The sequence below is a fragment of the Pelodiscus sinensis genome, chromosome 12 (genome assembly GCF_049634645.1).
Source record: "Pelodiscus sinensis isolate JC-2024 chromosome 12, ASM4963464v1, whole genome shotgun sequence".
In the NCBI taxonomy this organism is placed as follows: Eukaryota; Metazoa; Chordata; order Testudines; family Trionychidae; genus Pelodiscus; species Pelodiscus sinensis.
The window spans coordinates 20,931,796-20,952,911 of NC_134722.1; the positions used below are offsets into that span (position 1 = coordinate 20,931,796).

The 21,116-nt window shown below is 44.7% G+C and overlaps 1 protein-coding gene across 2 annotated transcripts in view; it reads left to right on the forward strand.

Moving 5' to 3' along the window:
* The window catches only part of LOC102463045 (transcription initiation factor TFIID subunit 4-like), a 274,989-nt gene that overhangs the window by 70,728 nt on the left and 183,145 nt on the right, over positions 1–21,116 (forward strand). For both annotated transcript variants that reach the window (XM_075940091.1, XM_075940090.1), the window contains exon 10: positions 12,875–13,044. In XM_075940091.1, coding sequence (XP_075796206.1) covers positions 12,875–13,044 — 170 coding nt within the window. The remainder of the gene's footprint in view (positions 1–12,874; positions 13,045–21,116) is intronic.

The following is a 21,116-nucleotide window of genomic DNA, read 5'->3' on the forward strand; positions in this document are numbered from 1 at the left end:
TCTCAATCAAAGGATTCTCCTCTAAGAGAAGTCTCCATCCGATTTACGTGCTTCTCCGCACCAATTGCAGACTAATTGAGGAGTTAAAGTTTTACTAGAAGGTAGTAAAGTACAATAAACTTCCGATAATCTGGCACCTTTAGGACCCAGGGGGTGCCGGATTATCAAATATGCCGGACTATCAGAAGGGGGGGCTACGAGGAGTCTGGGATGGGGTGTGGGGGATGCTCTGCCCCAGGCGTCCCCGATTCAGCAGCTTCTGGTCAGTTTCTTTCAGCAGCAGCTGAATCGGGGACACCTGCAGCAGAGCAGCTGGGATGTTGCCAGATTGGTCCGGTAGCGCCGCCCCTCGGTGCTGCGAGACCAACCCGGCAGCACCCAAGCTGCTCTTGGGGACGCCTGGGGCAGCGCCTGCTCTTGGGGACGCCGAGGGGCGGCACTATGGGACCAACCCGGCAGCACCCCAGCTGCTCTGCCCCAGGCACCCCTATTTAGCCGCTGCTGAAACTGACCTATGGCTGATTCCAGGAAGCCCGGGGCAGAGCAGCTTTGCCCCGGGCTTCCCAGAGTCAGCTGCTGATCAGTTTCAGCAGTGGCTGAATAGGGGACGCCTGGGGCAGAGCAGCTGGGGTGCTGCCGGGTTGGTCTCGCAGCACCGAGGGGCGGTGCTACGGGACCAACCTGGCAGCACCCCAGCTGCTCTGCCTACAGGTTCTCCGATTCAGCTTCTGGTCAGTTTCAGCAGCGGCTGAATCGGGGAAGCCAGGCGCAGAGCAGATCCAATTGTCCGGCTTCCCCGAGGGCTTCCGAGTTCCTGATGGTGCCGGACCATCAGGAGTGCCAGAGCATTGGATGCCGGACTAATGGAGTTTTACTGTACAGGTAGTCCCCGAGTTACGCAGATCCGACTTATGTCGGATCCGCAGTTACGAACTGGGATTTTCTCGCCCCGGAGGAGTCGAGCGGCGGGACACCTGGTCCCGCCGCCCGCCTCCTCTGGGGCGAGAAAAGCTGCTCCCCATCTCCCTGTTCTGCTGCGGGAGCCAGCAGACCAGGGAGACGGGGAGCAAAGCGGCGCAGGACCCGGGGCCGGACCCGCGGCCGCTTCCAGATCAGCAGCGGCTGAATCAGGACTCCTGGGGCTTAGCAGCTGGGGTGCTGCCGGGTTGGTCCAGTAGCGCCAAGGAGCGGTGCTGCGGGATCAACCGGCAGCGCCCCACCTGCTCGACCACAGGCCCCGGGCTTTGCTCCACATCTCCCTGGTCTGCTGGGGGGGGCACTAGCTGCGTCCCCCCCCCAGCAAACCAGGGAGACGCGGAGCAAAGCCGCGGAGTACCCGGGCCGGACCGCGGCGCTTCCAGATCAGCTGGAAGCGCCGCGGGCCGGGCCGGGTCCTGCGCGGCTTTGCTCAGCGCCTCCCTGGTCTGCAGACCAGGGAGACGCTGAACAAAGCCGCGGAGGACCCGGGCCGGACCACAGCGCTGATCTGGAAGCGCCGCGGTCCGGCCCGGGTCCTCCGCGGCTTTGCTCCGTGTCTCCCTGGTCTGCTGGGGGGGGGACGCAGCTAGTGCCCCCCCCAGCAGACCAGGGTGATGTGGAGCAAAGCCCGGGGCCTGTGGTAGAGCAGGTGGGGCGCTGCCGGTTGGTCCCGCAGCACCGCTCCTTGGCGCTACTGGACCAACCCGGCAGCACCCATTTACTCCTTTTCCCATCCACATCACATATGTTTAATAATCATAAAAAGGAATGTTAAAGGATTGGGTCTGTAATAAGGTGATCAGTGATCCAGCCTAAGTGAAGTGAGATTAGAAACCATAATCTGGTTGATTTTACTCATTATAGAAGACAGTCCTGTCAGAGTGAAAAAAATGGATACAGGGAATGCTGCCAGTGTAGATTGTTTTGTTTGAGATGGGATAGTTAGGTTTAGCAATCATCTAGTTTCACCTTCTTTTTCCAAAGGCTCCATATTGTTCTGAGCTGTATTTCAGAGCTGGTTGTATGTAGCCTGTGAACCTCATGAATACTTGTCCTGGTGCTGCATCTCTTGAGGAACCTGTACTTATAAAGTGAGATTAATGTTTTCTTGATACTCTGAGCTCACTTTTACTACCCCTATGGTTAGGTATGTTAAAACAATTAACTGGTTAAACAAGAGTGCTTAACCAGTTAATTGTTTTAGTGTAGGCCCTGATGCCTAGCCTGCATTCAGCCTGGTTGTGGCCAAAGGGTCCCGGCATCTAGCCCTACTGGTCCTTAAGTGGCCAGGACTGTTCCAGCCCAGTGCAACTGGCTGCCGTCAGAATTCACTGGCCAAGACCAGTTAACCAGTAAGCATAGTGGTAAGCATACTGGTAAGCATGAGTATTACCGGTATGCTTACTGGTTAACCCTTTAACATCCCTACCTGTGGTATGTTGTCATTGGTCCATAAAACTTTAAAATAAGGTCACTATTGTTAATTGCACTTTCACAAGTAGACTTCATGAAAAGCTAGTCTTGGCTTATGTTGGAAGTGCCACCAAAAACATTAGCCTCCAACATTAACTCATAGGCTGTGTTTACACTGCAGAGATTTTCTTGGATACCAGAGGTATCCCAGAAAAGCTCTACCGCATCCAAGGAATGCATCTACTTTTTCAGAACAGTTTCCGAAAAAGCGGATATGTTCTTTCAACATCCCTGTATTCTTCATTGTATGAGGAATAAGGGATGTTCCAAAAGAGGAGGGTTTTCCGAAATCTGGCCCCATGTAGATGGGCTAAATTTCGGAAAAGCTTCTTCCAGAAAAAAAAAAGCGGAAAAAGATACACAAATTGCGGTTTGCATTTTGAATATCTTTTCCAGTATAACTCTGTAGTCTAGACATAGCCATAGTCTTTAATATTTAAAATAATATCGAGGGAAATGTATGTTGAAAAAAAGCTGTTTACTTTCTTTAATTTCAGTTTTTAGAAATAAAAAATCAATGTTATAATTACAATGAGACACTCCAAATTGGATGATATGATGTCATATTGACATAGTAAAGTGTTATTACTATATATAATTGCTATATATATTACTTTCCTTAATTTCATTTTTTCACATAAGCATGCAATAGTTACTTTAGTGTTTCTGATCATGAGTGGAGGAGAGGTGGCTGCATATGGGAAGAAAAATGGTCCATTAAACTACATCTGTTAAGATGTGGACAACACTATGAGCTTGAGGGGGGAAAACAGTCCTACACTAATAAATAATACATACTACATTGTGAGGTTGCTTCTAATACCCTAAAACTGTACAAATATAACGAAAAAGGGAATCAGCAGCAACTGTGCTATGTTGTACCTTTAGAGTTAGCACAATGTGATGTGCAAAGGAACCTAATCCTGTGAAACATTGTGTGCTGTGCTATGAATAGGGAATAGACAGTAACTATCAATCTAGCCTACCACTGGATGGCATCTTTGTTCCACAGAATTACTACTGAAAATCCATTGATCTGAAGTGAACAGTTGACTTTTATGGGAAACAGTTAAAAAACAGTTTGCAAGTGTTTTTGGTCATATTTCTCCTTAACATATCCAAAACTACTCTACCCTCCATTCAATAATTCTTAAAATTTTTTTAAAAAAAATAAAAAAAATTAGAAACTGTCATTAGATTGTAAAACACCACTCACCAATTATTATTAAAATTTGCTTCTGCCTTTCCTGTAATATTTTATTCTCCGCTTAGCAGGGATGTGAATGGGTAACCGGTTTAATGGGTTACCCAGTAAGCATTACCTCATCACCAGCCCCGCAGTGGGCCGGGAGCAGAAGCCGGCTGTCCTGCACATAGAAGAGCTGAGAGCAGGAAAGGCAGCCCTATGCTGGGGGCTAATTGCTCCTGCTGCTGTCCTCCCATCATGGGACCCTGCTTAATTGGTTAACCGATTAAACCTAAGGTTTAACGGATTAACTGATTAACCAGGATTTTACATCCCTACTTCACAGATATTAATAATACATTATCAAATAAAATACAAGAAAATGATTCTGTTGAGGGGTTCTCATGATGAAATAAACTATTAGCAATGTTGAAATGCTCTTGATAATATCACTGAAAGTTTTCAGAAAAAAATAGTTTGACGCCTATTGTAGCCTGTTTTATTTTGTTAATAATGTTTAGAATCTAATCATTTATTTAAATGTGTATATTTTTAAAAAAATTAGGTGGCAAAAGTACCATGAAAAAGTGGGAGCAAGAACTTAGTGTAGCTCTACCAGATAAATAAAAATATGAAGGATAAACTTCTTTAAACTTAACATTTTACTTTTTGTGACATTTATACATTATCTCTGCAATTTTGCAGAAAGGGTTTAAGGCAGTGAATGTTTTCAGCAGTACAGTGACTCACGGTGGCGTTACAGCAATAAGAATATGTATTTTTAAATTGGTGTGGTGGGACCACATTGTTTTCTTTTTTGCAGCTTTACAGCTATATCTACTAGGGATGTTAGATATTGGGTAGTTGAAGAGTCAAGTAACTGCATGAATTTTCTGGCTCATGGTGCCCTTTCCTCACAACACTGACCTACAGCAGTGTCCCCACATTCTGGGGTCCTCCCCTCCCAGGAAACCCCAAGCCCCTATATCTACCTTTACTCAATGACCCACTTCCAGTCATCATCTAGCCCCTGGAGTCTGAAATGGCCACTCATCATTGGCATCATTGGCTGCCTCTTCCTGCCCTGGCTGGCTCCCTGCAGCCTTAGTACACCTAAGGCCCCTAAATCAGGCCCGCAGCCTGGGAGTTGGGTCAGACCAAAGCTCTCTAGCTCTACCTACCTTTCCCCAGCACTGTTCTGTCTCGGGTACCCTCTCTAACTTTCCAGGCAGCCAGGACCCTCCTACTCCACACTTGGAGCAAGAGTGAATGCCTTTATAGGCCCAGCCTGGCTTTGATTGGCTGGCTGCTCCCTGCCCTAATTGGTCAGAGTTGTGAAAGCCTCCTCTGGCTTGTCTGCAGTCCTTTCCCTTCTGGAGTGGGCTACAGAAGCACTACACCAGTCGTCCCCAATCTTTTGTGGCTGCCAGATGCCCGGGGGCTGGGCCACCCATGTGGCGCGGGGACACCCATATGCCGAGTGCCCGGTGCCAGAGCCACCCATGCACTGCACTCCCGGGGCCGGCGCCACTCCTGTGCTGCACATCCAGGGGTGGGGCTGCCCATACGCCACATGCTTGGGTCCAGTTCCACTTCTGTGCTGCGTGCCCAGGGGTGGGGACGCCCATACGCCGCACGCCCAGGTCTGGTGCTGATCCTATGCTATGTGCCCAGGGGCGGGGACGCTCATACGCCGCGGGCCCGGGGGCGGGGCCGCCCATGTGCTGCGCGCCCTGGACTGGCGCTGCCCCCAATCACTCGGCGAGCTCATAGAAATGGCCTGGCGGGTGCCATGGCGCCCACAGGCACCGCATTGGGGACCACTGCACTACACACCCTCTCCCTCAAATCACCCATGGAAGGAATTTTCAACTGCAGCTTTTCTCTGAGCTTGGTTTGTAGGAGGCTCCACTCCTGTGGTAGGCTCTCCACACTCAGTTTCCCTGTCTCTCTGCTCTGTTGAGTAGCTCTTTATAACAAGGTTGCTCCAGAAAACTGTTCTCTGATTGGCCCCCAGTGAGCCCTTTCCTGATTGGAAGGTGTTTGCACAGGCATCCTACAGCCTGCTTTAACCCTTCCTTGCAGGAGTCGTGTAGCTGCCCCACTACACTTATCTTTTAGTCAGTTACTAGTCCATGAGAGGACCTTCCCTTTTTCCCTATGACAGCTTAGTGTGCTTAAGAGGCATTGGTGATGGACCTTGTCAAAAGCTGTTTGAAAATCTAATTACACGATATCCGCTGGTTCCCCCTTGTCCACATGCTTGTTGATCCCCTTGAAGAATTCTAATATATTGGTGAGACATGATTTCCCTTTACAAAAACCATGTTTACTCTTCCCCAACAAATCAAGTCCATCTATGTGTCTGACAGTTTTGTTCTTTACTGTTGTTTCAACCAGTTGGCCCACTGCTGAAGTCAAGTTAACTAGATTGTAATTGCCAGGATTGCCTCTGGAGCCTTTTTTAAAAATTGGCATCACATACCTCCAATCATCCGGTACAAAAGTAGATTTAAATGGTAGATTACACACCATAGTTAGTAGTTCTGCAATTTCATATTTGAATTCCTTCAGAACTCTTCAATGAATACCATCTGGTTCTGATGACTTATTACTGTTTAATTTATCAATTTGTTCCAAGTCTCCTCTCAAATGACATTTCAATCTGGAAGAGTTATCAAAGTTGTCACCTAAAAAGAATGGCTCTAGGTTTGTGAATCTCCTTCATCCTTAGCCAAGAAGACCAAAGCAAAGAATTAATTTAGTTTCTCCATAATGGCTATACTGCCCTTGAATGCTTCTTTAGCATCTCATTTGTCTAATGGCCCCACAGGTTGTTCAGCAGGCTTCCTGCTTCTGATGTAGTTAAAAAAATTGCTGTTACTTTTTGAGTTTTTAGCTATCTGTACTTTAAATTATTTTCTGAATTTGACAGAATTTATGCTCCTTTCTATTCTCCTCACTAAGATTTAGCTTCCACATTTTTAAAGGATTTTTTTTTTGCCTCTCACTGCTACTTTTACTTTGTTGTTTAGCCATGGTGGCACTTTTTTGGTTCTCTTACTATGTTTTAATTTTGGATATACATTTAAGTCATTGGTTCTCAAACTTTTTGGCCTATGGCCCACCTGACTCAATGCAAATCTTTCCATAGACCATGAGTTGCTAATGGAAACTCACTGTTAATTACATAATTACACTCCAGCCATTTTGCTAGTGCTTCAACTAGGGAGAACAGTTTAATTTAACAAGTAAGAAAGGAAATATTAATATAAATTATTAAACAGATTAAGAGCTTTAACTTTCTCATGTTAGTTTATCAAACTTCATTTTAAATAAAGTAAAATTTTAATTTATGTCCAAAACAAAAAGTTACTGTGTTTTCTTTATTTATGGCAGGGGTGGGGAACCTTTTTTGGATCAGAGGCTACGGACCCACAGAAAAATCAGCTGGGGACCACACAAAAAAAAACCTCCAAAAATCCCCAACCCTCATTGATGTGGCCCCCAACTGACATTCTTCACTCTTCTGGCACTCTAGCCCCACCTGGGGAGGGATAGGGACAGAGAGGACTGAGATTCAGGGCTTCCCATTGGCCAGATTAACTCTTCTGTGGTTCCTGGGCCCATTCTGGGGTTGGGATAATAATGAGGGGTTCATTGTGCAGGACAGGGCTGCCTGTGGGCAAGAGGTGAGGTGCAGGAGGGGGTAAAGGTGCAAGGTCTGGGTGGGAGGTGGGGTGCAGGAGCAAGATGGGAGTGGGGTGTTTGTCCAGGAGGAGATAGCAAGAACAAGGGAAGGTGCAGTATGTGGCCAGGAGGGAGGGTGCAGGAGCAGGCTGGGGGCGGATAGGGTGTCTGGCTGGGGGGAGGGTGTCTGGCTAGGGCAGGAAGTGCAGAAACAGGCTTGGATGGGGGGTTTTGGCAGGGGGAGAAGGGGTATATGAAGAGTTTGCACATGGAAGGTCACTTATTTGCCTTTGCACCCCATACCAGTCCCAGGCACTGTGTAACATGGTCTCCCGCTGCTGGCCGAATGAGGGGGAGCAGTTTTTCTCTATGAGACGGATTGCACAGCAAGGCTTGGGGCTTTCTGACCTGCCCCCCAGCAGGAAGCCGGCACTGGTGCTCTAACCTAGCGGGAGAGGGATGAGGAGGCTGGAGTGCCAGCATGGGCTCCCTGCTGTGGGGAAAATGGGGAGAGGCTGAGCTTGAGCTATGGACCACTGTTTGAGAACCACTGATTTAAGTTGAACCTCTTTTATGGTGTCTAAAAAGTTTCCATGCAACTTTCAGAAATTTCAGTGTACCTTTAATTTTCTGTTTAACTGATCTCATTTTTGGGTAAGTTCCCCTTTTGGGAATGGGGCTGCTATGGTGTTTTCCCTGTCATAGGGATGTAAAATTCAATTATATTATTGTCACTAATACCATCCAGTTTAGCTAAATTCACGTCTTTGACCAGATCTTGTGCTTGAGTTAGGACTAAATCAAGAATTGCCTCTCCTCTTGTGGGTTCCAGGACTAGCTGCTCCAAGAAATTTGGTCTCTGCATTTTATCTTGAGGTGATTTTTATCAAGTCAGTGTGGGGATAGTTGAAATCCTCCATTACCATTGAGTTTTTTATTGTAAAATATCTTCTCTAATTTCCCTGAGCATTTCATAGTCACTATCACCATCTTGGTCAGGTGGTCAGTAATGTATACCTACTGCCTGCTATATTCTTATTATTAGAGCATGGAATTGCCATTCATAGAGATTCTGTGTTATAGTTTGGTTCATTTAAGATTTTTATTTAATTTGATTGTGTGTTTTTTTTTTCACATACCATGCCACTGCCCCATGAATACAACCCGTTCTGTCCTTCTGATATATGTTGTGCCTTGGTAATACTGTGTTCCATTGATTATCTTCATTCCACCAAGTTTCTATGATGCCTGTTTGTATCAATGTCCTCATTTAATATGAGCCTCTCTAGTTCACTCATAGAATTATTTAGATTTCTAGCAATGGTATATTAAAGCACTTTAAACATGTGTCATTTTTTAGCTGTCTGCCATTAGATGAATTGAATGGGACTCTTTCATTTGATAGTCTCTGATCAGATCCTGCCTGTATTTTATCATTTTCCATTCACTCCTCCTTAGCAGGACACGGGGGGGGGGGGGGGGGGGGGGAGGGGAGACACTGACAGAATTGCTGGAACCCTGGGCAAGGTGTGTGTGGGGATGGGTTAGCTCCACACTCCCAGAAAAGGTGGGGCCTTAGGTGGAAGGGGTGGGGCTGGAGGCTAGTCTCCCCACACCAGACCTTCAGGACTTCCCGGCATGCACCGCCCAGGACTCTGATGGTGATCAGCAGTGTTAGCAGTCTGATCCTTTTTTAATAGAAAGGCTCCAGGAAGTTGCCCTCTTTTCCCCTCCCTCATTGGCAGGCCTGCCAGAGCATAGAGAATCTCCATGAATCTCCCTAAGGGATGTCTCATTCCAAACCAGGTGCTGCTCCGCAGTTCTTGGCTTTCTACCTGCCTTTAATTTAAAAACTGCTCTATGATCTTTTTAATTTTAAAGAACATTGGCAGAGCATAGAGTTAGTGGAGCATTACTCTGCTGTTATCCATGCCATATCTGTTTTGTGAGTCAATGGGATTTTTGGAAGTTAGAGTTTCTTATACCTTCCATAAGCACTAACTTCAATAGATAAACATGGAAGTAAAAGTTCTTTGAAAAATGATTTACTTTGCAAGGTTTATTTGACTGTGTTATTGACTCATAGACTCATAGACCTTAAGGTCAGAAGGGACCATTATGTTCATCTAGTCTGACCCCCTGCACAATGCAGGCCACAGAATCTCACCCACCCCCTCCTAGAATAATCCTCTCACCTATATTGAAGCCTTCAAATAGTTTGAAGACCCCAAGATGCAGAGAATCCTCCAGCTATGATCTGTACCCCAGGCTACAGTGGAAGGCGAAAAACCTCCAGGGCCTCTGCCAATCTACCCTGGAGGAAAATTCCTTCCCGACCCCAAATATGGCGATCAGCTAAACCCTGAGCATGTGGGCAAGACTTACCGTCAGACACCCAGAAAGTTCTCTATAGTAACTCCTATCATCCCTCCATTGACCTATTTACCACTGATAATGAATGGTCAATTAGTTACCAAGATCATGTTATCTCATCAAACCATCCCCTTCATAAACCCATCTAGTTTAACCTTGAAGACAGATAGATCTTTTGCCCCCACTACTTCCCTTGGAAGGCCATTCCAGAACTTCACTCCTCTAATGGTTAGAAACCTTAGTCTAATCTCAAGTCTAAACTTCCTACTAGCCAGCTTATATCCTTTTGTTCTTGTGTCCACATTGGTATTAAGCTTGAATAATTCCTCTCCCTCCCTGGTATTTATCCTGCTAATATATTTAAAGAGAGCAATCACGTCCCCCCTCAGCCTTCTTTTGGTTAAGGTAAACAAGCCAAGCTCCTTGAGTCTCCTTTCATAAGACAGGGTTTCCATTCCTCGGATCATCCTAGTGATGATATCTTTATATGATATCTTGATATCATCCTAGTGATGATATTGAGACTGATATCTTTAGGCTTCTTCACTTGGAAAATTCACATGTAGATTTTACTTTTTTCTTGTCAATTGTACATTTTAAAAATCACAATTTTGAGTTTTGCTGTTACTGTAGCTTCAAAAACTACTATATAGAAAGAATGCTAATAGGACTCATATTATGTAAAAATGATTTTCACTTATTGTTAAAGCATAGCAAGGTAAATAGTTCAGTTCCTGCTTACTATTAGGAGTCAGGGGCAAGGAGGAACATGGATAGAACATTAAAGGAAGAAGAAATGAGCGTTCTCAAAAGCGAATAATTCTAGGGAAAGGGCTGTTGCCTACAATTATGTTTTATCTTGAAAGTTCTGCCAATTATTATTTGCCTGTATGTCATAGAGCATAAACTTTGTGGGAAATAAGGAGTTATTTTTCTATTTTATTCTGTTAGAATGAATGTTTGATGGAGGTGAAACTGTCCCTCAAAGACCAAATGCTGGGATCACAGATATATATTATCATAGGTCCTGGTTGAACTGAATGTGATGACACTGGCTATATGTCGATAGAATAGTAGACATAATATAATTTATGGTTGCAAGATGCTTTCAAAATCCCACATTTATCATAATCATTTGGGAAAACACTGATAATGGTGTCAGCATTTATGTGTTTGCATTTTGCTTGTTAGGGTACACTACACAGTTATTTTGGAATAAGTTATTCTGGAATAGTTATTCTGAAATAGCTTATTTCGAAATAGCACATCTACACTGCAGGGAAACCTCAAAATTAGTCCAAGGCAGGCTTCTCTAACGTAGACATGCTATCTCGATTTAGAGCCCCAGAAGACACAGGGGAGGAGTACTTTAGAATGGCTCTGGTTCAAATATCTAAAAGGGTGTCACAAGAAGGAAGGAGAAAATTTGTTCCTCTTGGTTTCTGAGGACAGGACAAGGAGTAATGGGCTTAAAGTGCAGCAGGGGAGGTTTAGATTGGACATTAGGAAAAAATTCCTAACTGTCAGGGTGGTCAAATATTGGAATAAATTGCCAAGGGAGGTGGTGGGATCTCCCTCTCTGGAGATATTTAAGAACAGGTTAGATAGACATCTGTCAGGGATGGTGTAGGTGGAGCTTGGTCCTGCCTTGAGGGCGGGGGGTTGGACTCGATGACCTCTTGAGGTCCCTTCCAGTCCTATGATTCTATGATTCTATTGTTAGGGGCTATTTCAAAATAGCAGCAGTGGAGTATCTGCACACGCCTTATTTCGAAATAGCTATTTCAGAAAAGGTGTTATTCCACGAAGAATTAGGTTTACAGATTTCGGAATAAGATGTCCGTTATTTCAAAATTATTTTGAAATAACGGAATGGCTGTGTAGATGCTCGCATTGTTGTTTCAAAATAATGCTAGTTATCTCGAAATAACGGTGCAGTGTAGACACACCCTCAGAGACTGTGGGCTTGTTATATATATATGTGGTGTTCATTAGTTGTAATGAACTATTCATTAGTTGAGATCCGTTTCTGTAAGAATGACCATTGGTCTTTTTCTTCCTTGGTGAATTCCGGAGTCTTATTTAGGCATTCATATATGGCATCTTTGTAAGTTAGTGCTTTATTTTCATTAACTACACAAGCCAGTAAACTTACACAGATTTGTAGTATGGTCAGCACTTGTGTTTTAACTCTAATTGGAGATCTGGGCTTCCAGCCTATTTGTTCTAGCTTTGTTTACTATCCATACTTATTTATCTAACTATGTGTTCATGTTTGTGATTATCTTCGCATGGTCCAATTTTCAGCTAAGCTCATGTGACTGTCAGAAATGGATCTTCAGTCTCATGTGATCTTGTTTAGCTTCTCTAAAGTGGTGCCAATTCCATCAAAAGCATTAAGGTTTTTAGGATAAATTTTTTGGGGTGGTTTTTTACTTTTTTCTTTGGCATTTTTGTGAGATTTCTTGTTTTCAGTATTAATAGCAGTATCTCTTGAACCTTGAGCAATTTGAAATAATGTGTTTTGGTTTCATTGTCTGTGGGTTTTTTGTTTGTTTATTATTATTGTAGATTGACCCCCTACTTCCAAATCATCAGCATGCAGGGAAGACCGAGCACCTTGTGGTCTGTGGTCACCACTAACCTAGTACAGCTGGCCACATAGTAGACATTGCTATCCATATTTTTCATTGATTTCCAGTCCAAGGAAGGGTGCTCAGCTGTTCTTGCTGTACACAAATCATACCACATTGGTAGTTGAAGCTGAGTGGTCAAAGATATTTGTTCCATTAAGTCAGGGTGGGGAAACTAATGCCCTGGGGCCAGATATGCAACCTCTGGCTTGCCTGTATCTGGCCCAGGAGGCTTTGGGCTCCCCATCCCCAGCATTGTGGGGTGGTTTTTATAGTTTCTCATTTGTGTGCTGTCCCTGACTCATTTTTCTGTGGGTCAGTGGCCCCTGACCCAAATAAGGTTCCTACCTGTGCATTAAGTGGTTTCTGAGTTTTGGGTATTTCATGATAAAGCAGAGCTTGGTGTTGTGCCGATAAGCTGGCCTAGATTCCCTCTTCTGATCAGGAGCATTGCATGATTATTCCCTTTAAGGGAGGCAATTAATTTATAGATGTTAATGTATCCATGCAAAATTATCTTTTGTTTATGCTTTTGTTATAGAGATGACGATGACATCAATGATGTTGCTTCTATGGCTGGAGTTAACCTTAATGAAGAGAGTGCCCGAATTATGGCAGCCAACTCTGACTTGGTTGGAACCCAGATACAGTCTTGTAAAGATGAACCTTTTCTTGCTGCTATCCCTTTACATAAACGAATACTAGAAATGGGTGAGGAGCATGTCATTTGCTTTCAGAAGTATTGCCTTTGGAGCAGATCCATTTTAGTCAGTGTCATGATACAGTGTAGCGTCCAGCATGATATAATGAAAGTTCTATAAGTATTTCCATTATGTGTCCATATTTCATTAGGAAAGTATCTTTGCTGTCTCAAAATGTATCAAAATGACACTTTGGTATTATAATCTATTTGAGGATCCTTTATACTCCTTGCAAACGTTATTGAAATAATCCTTCCATTGTAACATCCTTTTACATACTTGAAAACTGCTAGCATGTCCCCCCTCAGTCTTCACTTTTCTAAACTAAACAAGCCCAATTCTTTCAGTTTTCCCTCATAGGTCATGTTTGCTAGACCTTTTATCATTTTTGTTGCTCTTCTCTGGATCTTCTCCAATTTCTCTACATCTTTCTTGAAATGTGGTGCCCAGAACTGGGCACAGTACTCCAACTGGGGCCTAATCAGCGCACAGTAGAAGAATGACTTTTCGTGTCTTGCTAACAAAACACTCCTGTTAGCGCATCCCATAATCATTGCTTTTTTTTGCAAGTGTCACACTGTTGACTCATGTTTAACTTGTGGTGTTCCACGACCTCTAAATCCCTTTCAGCAGAACTCCTTCCTAGACAATCATTTCCCATTCTCAGATGTTGCACATGACCAAGATGAAGCACAGAGAGGTTAGTGACTTGCCCAAGGTCTTGGCAGATGTCTGAGAGTGAATCAAGAATAGAATCCAGATCTCCTACTTTCCCACTTCTGTGGTTTAGAAGACAAGTGATTATCTGGATATATTTTTGTTAAATGTGTTAATCCAGGTATTAACATATGTAACTATTTTAAAAATTTATGGTATTTTTGCTTTGATATAAATAAAATAGATTATCTTTTTACTTACAGTTGGGCCTGAATGTTAATAGTTATTTTGAGAATTAAAAAAAAAAAAATAAACACTCAATAGTAACATTTAAAAAGTGGCAAATAATTATGCTCAGTATTTATTTTCTGTTACTCTGACTGAAGTATGAACTAGGTTAAATGTATGGCCACATAACATTAAAAAAGGTCAGAAAAACTAAATTTTATTTTGACTTAAAAGCCACAAAGTTTAAATATTATTAACTTTCAATGACACTTGGGTTCTTTAATGCCCAGGTCATCTTTGAAATGGGATTTAGGCTCTTATTTTACTTCTGTGGCTTTGGAAATTTTACCTGTAATGTCATACTTAATAAGTTCAGTATAAATTTATGGAAACCCTTTTACAATATAACATGCCCTCATCTTACAAAGACCTATTCATGTTCTTTGTTTTACACACTGTAAGTAGTCCCTTTGCAGTACTGAGGCCATAGTGGGAAAATAAATGCATGTAAACCTATAATTATTTTAGTCCAGTGACCTTATGATGATGTCATCATATGAAGTTACGATGAGAAAATATTAGTGCAATATTTTTGGAATTTGGTGGTTGCTCTCTGAGGTTATGAAGTGCACACGCTATTGGTTCAGGTCTTTGGAAGAACCGTTATGAGGCCTGCTTTCATTATACCATATATTGATGTGACAGGTCAACAACAAGCAAAGAAAATTAGACTAAAAACTGTATGAAAATAGTTGGAAAGTCACTAATAAAGTTGCCATGCAAACCTTAATTAATTCTTCTGGGTGTAACAATTGCAGCCCAACATGGAGTTATAATTTGAAGTGTAGGGCTTAGAAGGCTCTGTACATAGTTTGAGAGCCACAGAGCACTGTTCACCATTTGCCTTTTGGGGTTTGCTCCTCAGAGGAGCAAATCCCTGTGGCTGTTTTTTGAAACTTTATTGGCTTTGATAACAGAAAATGAAACTTTCAAAGCTTTTAAAAGCAGCCGCAGGGATTTGCTTCTCAAAAGCAGTGAATCCAAGAGAATGGTCGCTTCTAGTGAGCTCTTGCTGCTGTTTCTAGAGCTTTATTTTGGCTTTATATAAAGTCTTTTGTAGTTTTGAAAGTGGCTTTGGGGTTCACTAGTGGCTACTATTTAGTATCCATGGCTCTTGAGGAGAGAATTCCTGCAGCTGAGTTTGAAGCTTTAAAGGCTTTGTTTTCACTGTGTGTGGCCAGATTTTGTTGATCTCACAGGACCACACAAAATTCCGTAGTTTGTGCTATTGGGTACTTAAAATAATGGGATTGTATGAGTATCACAAAATTCAGTCTTACCATATGTTGGTATGCTTAAGCGCCCAAGGACTACACAAAAGAAACTGTCATTTTCTAAGACTCCTTAGAAAAAGGAAAATCTCAATTAAGTCGGGTCACTATTATCTTGTTTTTGTATTAGGGCTATAGATAAACAAGGTAAAATACACTTTTTTCTTGTATTAATGTATCTGAACATGGCTAAAAATTGGGAGTTTTTTCCAGCTTGAAAGATTTTCATATTTACTAATCACTTTAGTATTTAGGGCACCTTTCTAATGTTCCAGTAAAAGAAAGAACTGTGGTATGTACAGTATCAGGAAACTGCTATTCACTGGTGCCTCAGAAGCTGGTTCTTTCAAGTTTTCTGTAGTATTAATCCCCTTCTCTCTCATCTCTGAGCAAGAGCTCTGAAGAGAAACTCAGTAGTGTTCCCCAAAGGATGTTTCAGAGATTGTGCTTCCATTCACCAGAGTCAGAATATAAACTGCTAAAGTGAGAGCAGATGCTATGCAGTCTTTGGCAGTTACCACGAGCCAAATGCCTCAAAGTTATAGTAAAAAAGAGGTTTCTTTTAAAAATATTGTATATTCTTATCTCTACAGTAACTTGGCAGCATTATAGTCCATAGTTTATTTCAAATATAAATATTATCAATCCTTCCAAATACAAGAAATAGTTGAAAGGTGCATTAATACAAAGACACTAGATCATTGCCTAAATTACTTTGTTGTCTAGCTTTGTGTCTTATCATCTTTGGCTCACAATTGTTGCCTTTTGTTCATCTAAGAAGGCAAAGATTTTGATTGTTTCAACCTCCATCTTGATTCAAAGTCAAGAATGAATGTTTTTGCACCAGGCAATGTGTTTTGTTGCTGCTCTGCCCAGGATCATAAAGCAGTACACAGTGGCACACACAATACTCTGCCTTTTTCTTTTTGGAGAAGCTATAATTTTCTTTGTGCTTGCTGCTGCTGTATGTTTTTATTTGACAGACCCCTTTGCTTGCTCCATTAGCACACCTGGTAGTGTTTCCTCGAGGAGCCAAGAAAGGTTGATAAGCCCCACACCATAGCTGCAATTACCCAGTAAATAATAGTGAAAGTTCCTGGCTCTTAAATTAATTTACGTTTGGAAGAGAACACAGAAAAATAAGCTTGGATCATTTGTGCTTGTTTGTTTGTTTTTTCATTTTTAGTTACTCTTTGACTAGTTTTTTGTGGATGGGGACTATTTCTTAGCTGTATTAGCTTTTAAACAGTAGCTGTTAGGTGAACATTCTTTGAATTGAGTTTCCATTGTGCAATAAACACACAATAGAAAGGCAGCACCACAATACTTGGGTATGTCTACACTAGGAAATTATTTTGAAATTAGTAAAATTGAAATAATAACTCCCGGAATAACAATCAGAATAGCATATCCATACTATGGGGAAGTGTCAGAATTATTTCAAAATAATGTGTCCACCCTGATTGGAGCCTGCCTCAGACTTAAAGCCCCCTGAAGCACTTCGGGGAGGGCGCCACGAAGGTGGACACTTCCTGTGGCTGCTTGGTCAGGCAAGTTGTGACGTGTGCTTACATGGACTCTTCTCTACGGCTGCGTCTCACACAGCACTCTGCCACTGCTCCCTCCTTGGGGGACACAAAATAGACTCAATGTGTTCTGCATGCCCTTGCGGACTTACACCATGGAACCAGAGCTGCTACAAAGCAGTGCCAGGCTCATGGGCCTTGTGCTGCACTTTATAGCACAGTATTTCCACGCTGCTGGTCCTCCAGCAGGATGAGGACCAGCCCGGACCACAGGCCCTAATCACCCAGGTCTTGGCCCTCCTGCTGCTTTAAATGCTCCTCAATCTCCTGGACACCGTGCCGCTTCCTGTGGTGGGGGACCTGTTCAGACTGGTGGGACCACATTGTCCTGTAGCTTTGGGACAACCAGCAGTGGCTCCAGAACTTCCGCATATGGAAAGCCACTTTCCTGGAGCTCTGCGAGTGGCTCACCCTTGCCCTCAGGTGGCAGGACGCCTGAGTGAGATCTTCCATCCCTGTGCAGAAGCATGTTGCCATTGATCTGTAGAAGCTCTCCATGCTGGACAGGTACCACTCCGTCAGGAACCAGTTCAGCGTGTGGAAATCCACAGTCAGGACTATGCTCATGTAAGTAGTGAAGGCCATCAACCACATGCTTCTATGACATCATTCTGGGCAACATGGACACTATTGTCGGTGGCTTTGCTGCCATGGGCTTCCCAAATTGTAGGGGTAAGGGGGCCATGGACGGCACTCATATCCCCATCCTGGCCCCCGATCACCGTGCTTTGGACTACATAAACAGGGGTACTTCATAGTGCTACACGCCCTTGTGGGTCACAAGGGACACTTCACCGACATCAGTGTCAGCTAATTGGTGAAGGCACATGACGCCTGCACCTTCTTGAATGCCTGCCTGTTCTGAAAGATGTACACCAGCACTTTTTCCCCGTCCGCACCATCAGAGTCAGGGAGGTTGACATGCCCATGTGCATCCTGGGCGATGCAGTTTACCTCTTGCTCCCCTGGCTGATGAAGGTCTACAGGGGCAGCCTGGACCCCACCAAGGAGCACTTCAACACCAGGCTAAGCAGGTGCCACCTAGTTGTGGAGTGTGCATTCAGCCACTTAAAGGGGAGGTTCAGGAGTCTCCTCACCCGACTGAACCTCAGCGAGTGGAACATCCCCTTTGTGGTGGTGGCCTGCTGTGTGCTCCACAACATTTGCAAAAGCTAGGGGGAGATTTTCCTGCCAGGCAGGAGAACGGGGAGGCTGAATTAATGGCCAGGGCATATGAGCAGCCAGACACCAGTGCCATTCGGAGATTACATCAAGGGGCTCATCAGAGAGGCCTTGAGGGAGAGTTTCATGCAAGGCCAGTTGTGAAACTCTCCCCTGTGCCTCTGCGCAAGTGGCCTCCTGCATTCCCTCTGTGTGCACACCTCCCCCTCCCCTGCGCTCCCTTGCCACCTTCCCCTCTCCCCTGCAGAGCAAATAAAAAAGCCTTCATTTGTGAAAAAACAAGACTGTTTACTGGGGGATATATACAACAGGGTTGGTACTGGGGAAAGAACCTGCAATTGGGGAGGAGGGTTCAGGGATGGGGCTGGGGCTGGGACTGGAGCCTGCCTCGGGTTGGTGGGGAGGCTTCAGCTGCCTGAGAGGTCCCCGCATCATGTGTGCTGGGACCCTGGTGGCCCCTGAGGGGGCTAAGAAGGGAAGTCATTGGGTGAGGCAGTGAGGTGGGCTGGTGGCCCGCTCCATGAACAAGGCCATAAGCTCCATCACCAAGTTGAGGGAGGAGCACATGGCCTTGTGCTGGCATGTTAGCTGCTTCCTCTTTGAGCCCCCAAGGTGAGGAACTGCAGGCAGGCCATCTGCTCCCGTATTAGGTACTCCCGGGGTCTCTTCCCTCTTCTGATCCCGTGGAGTTGGGTAGATGGTGTGGGAGGTGGTGGACACGCCACGCTTTTTTAAAAGCCGGAAAAAAGCGGCGGACATTTTTATTTAAATGCCGCGGGGGATATTTAAATCCCCCGCGGATTTCCCTACGACGACTGGTGAAATTTACATGCCCCTTCCGGAAAAGGGGCCAGTGTAGACGTAGCCACTGTGTATGAAGCTTAGCCCTAATCTCTGAGCCTACACCAAAAGTCTCAGTTCAGATGATGGCATTGTGCTTTGAGAAAGGCCATATGTTGCCCAGACAGTGGGCACTTTTCAGCGGGGCACAGATGTCCAGGGAGCATTGCTACACCCACACCCCGGGGACAAGCAGGCATGGTTGGGACGGGGAATGGGGTGGCTCGGCTTCCTACTGCATCCTGCACACACCTGGTCTGGCACTGGCGGCATCCCACAGAGAGAGAACTTCTATCCCTGTCCACTGGAGGGAGGAGGTATCGGGGGCAGGTGTGTGTGAGTGGGAGAGGCCGCTTCCCAGAGAGAATGCTACTCAGGTCCCCTCCTCTTTCTCTCCCTGCATGGGATCAGTCTCCTTCACATTGCCGCACTTGACTGGGAGTGAATGTGTGGCACTGGTGTGTAGTTCCATGACCCCAGCCTCCTTAGCAGAGGCTTGTTGTGGGAAGGTGTCCCACCAGGGAGGCCAGAGTGAGGCAGGCCTCTCCAGGAACCTTGTGAGAAGTCCTGTAGGATTCCTGAGTGAGAGTGTCATAGGGCTGAGTGCTCCAGACTGGCACTCTATGTGCACCCACGTGCACAGGCTTCTGTGTGGCCCCCAGGCTGAGAAGCTCAAGCAAGGAGCATGCAGCCCCTCTCAGCCTGTTGCCTGCCTCCACATGTAGATATGTAAGGTTATAGAACTCACCTGAAGTGCCTTCTCTGGGTTCATCTGATGCCTGGGAAACATTCTGGGAGACTGGCTCCAGGGCGAGGAGCAGGTCCTGGCTGGTGGGCATGGTCCCCCGGCTGGTTGCCTCCTTGTCCACAAACCCACCCTTGTAGAGGCTGATGCTGAGTGTGTCCTGGTTGGATGCGATGACGATGTGGGGGAGGTGACTTGTAGCAGAGGCATGTGTGTGGTTCTGCCCCAGAGCATCTGCTCTGCTCCCTGGCCTTGTGGTAAGCCTTCTGGAGCTCTCTAATCTTCATCTGCACCTGGTCCAGAGTCCGGATGTGGCCTTTGTTGGCCTTGCTGGTGGCGATCTGGTCTTAGAGGTTGGCATTCCTTTTTCTGGTGTAGCGATCCTGGAGGTTTGTCTCCTCTTCCCAGACCTCGCTGAGGTCCAGAATCCCGGCACCAGTCAAGGACAGATCTCTCCTGAGTCCTTGGCCAGTGGCAGCTGAGGGTGCCGAAGGAGTGCTGGCAGCTGTGGGAGGATCCGAGGGAGCACTGGGGTCTGCCAAAGCTCCATCGGTCCTGCTGTATGGCATGGGGCTGGCAAAGCTGCCCACGTGGCACAAAGCCTCCTCCTGTAGCCTGGAGCTTTAAGTTCCTCAGGAGAAGGGGAGCAGTGGAGATGGCAGGTGTGGTCAGAGTGGTCACAAATGCAGTTGTGAGAGGTCTCTAGAGGCCAGTTATTTTGAATGAGCAGCACTGGATTTTCCACAATAATGCTATTTTGAAATAACAATTTTGAAATAAGCATTATTCCCCAAAGAAAGGAGGAGTACAGATTTTGAAATAACTAGCCCCTTATTTTGAAATGATGGGCTTGGTAGTATGAATGCTCCACTTATTATTTCGAAATAAGCGGGGTTATTTCAAAATAACTCCCTAGTGTAGACCAGGGATGTGAGTGCCAGTTTCTTCTTTTTGTTAATAAGAGTTTTGGTAAAAGTACAATCACTTTGATTCATCTAATGTATAATTGCTGCTTGATTGTGAAAGCAGATAAAAATTAGGCCACTGTTTATTTTATATTGCTTTTAATAAAAGGAACAGGACACAAAGGGTTTAACAAAAGAAGATTTTTGTATAGACGTTGACAACTAAAACTAAGAAAAAAAGAAAAAACTGTAAAGAGAAAGAAGCAAAGAACATCCAAGATCATTGTTAATACACGATAACAAAGTAAGACCTGCATACACAGTAGAAACCATGAAAGGTAAATGAGAAGCCATAGAAAATATACAAAAGTGTGCACTTGACATCAATAACAATGTATAAACAGCAGAGTAGTAACCTTCCTCTTACCCTCTAGTGGGCATTTAAGAAAACTTGAAGGACTGTAAAAGCTATACACAGGGAAAAAGCCTGGTGAGGCAACTGATCCATTTTCTTACCAATGCAGTTGTTCTCAGTTGTTCATTTTGTGGTGTTTCATTTGGCCTAATGATAAATATTGTTAGTAATGGATTCCCATCCCTACTGTTTT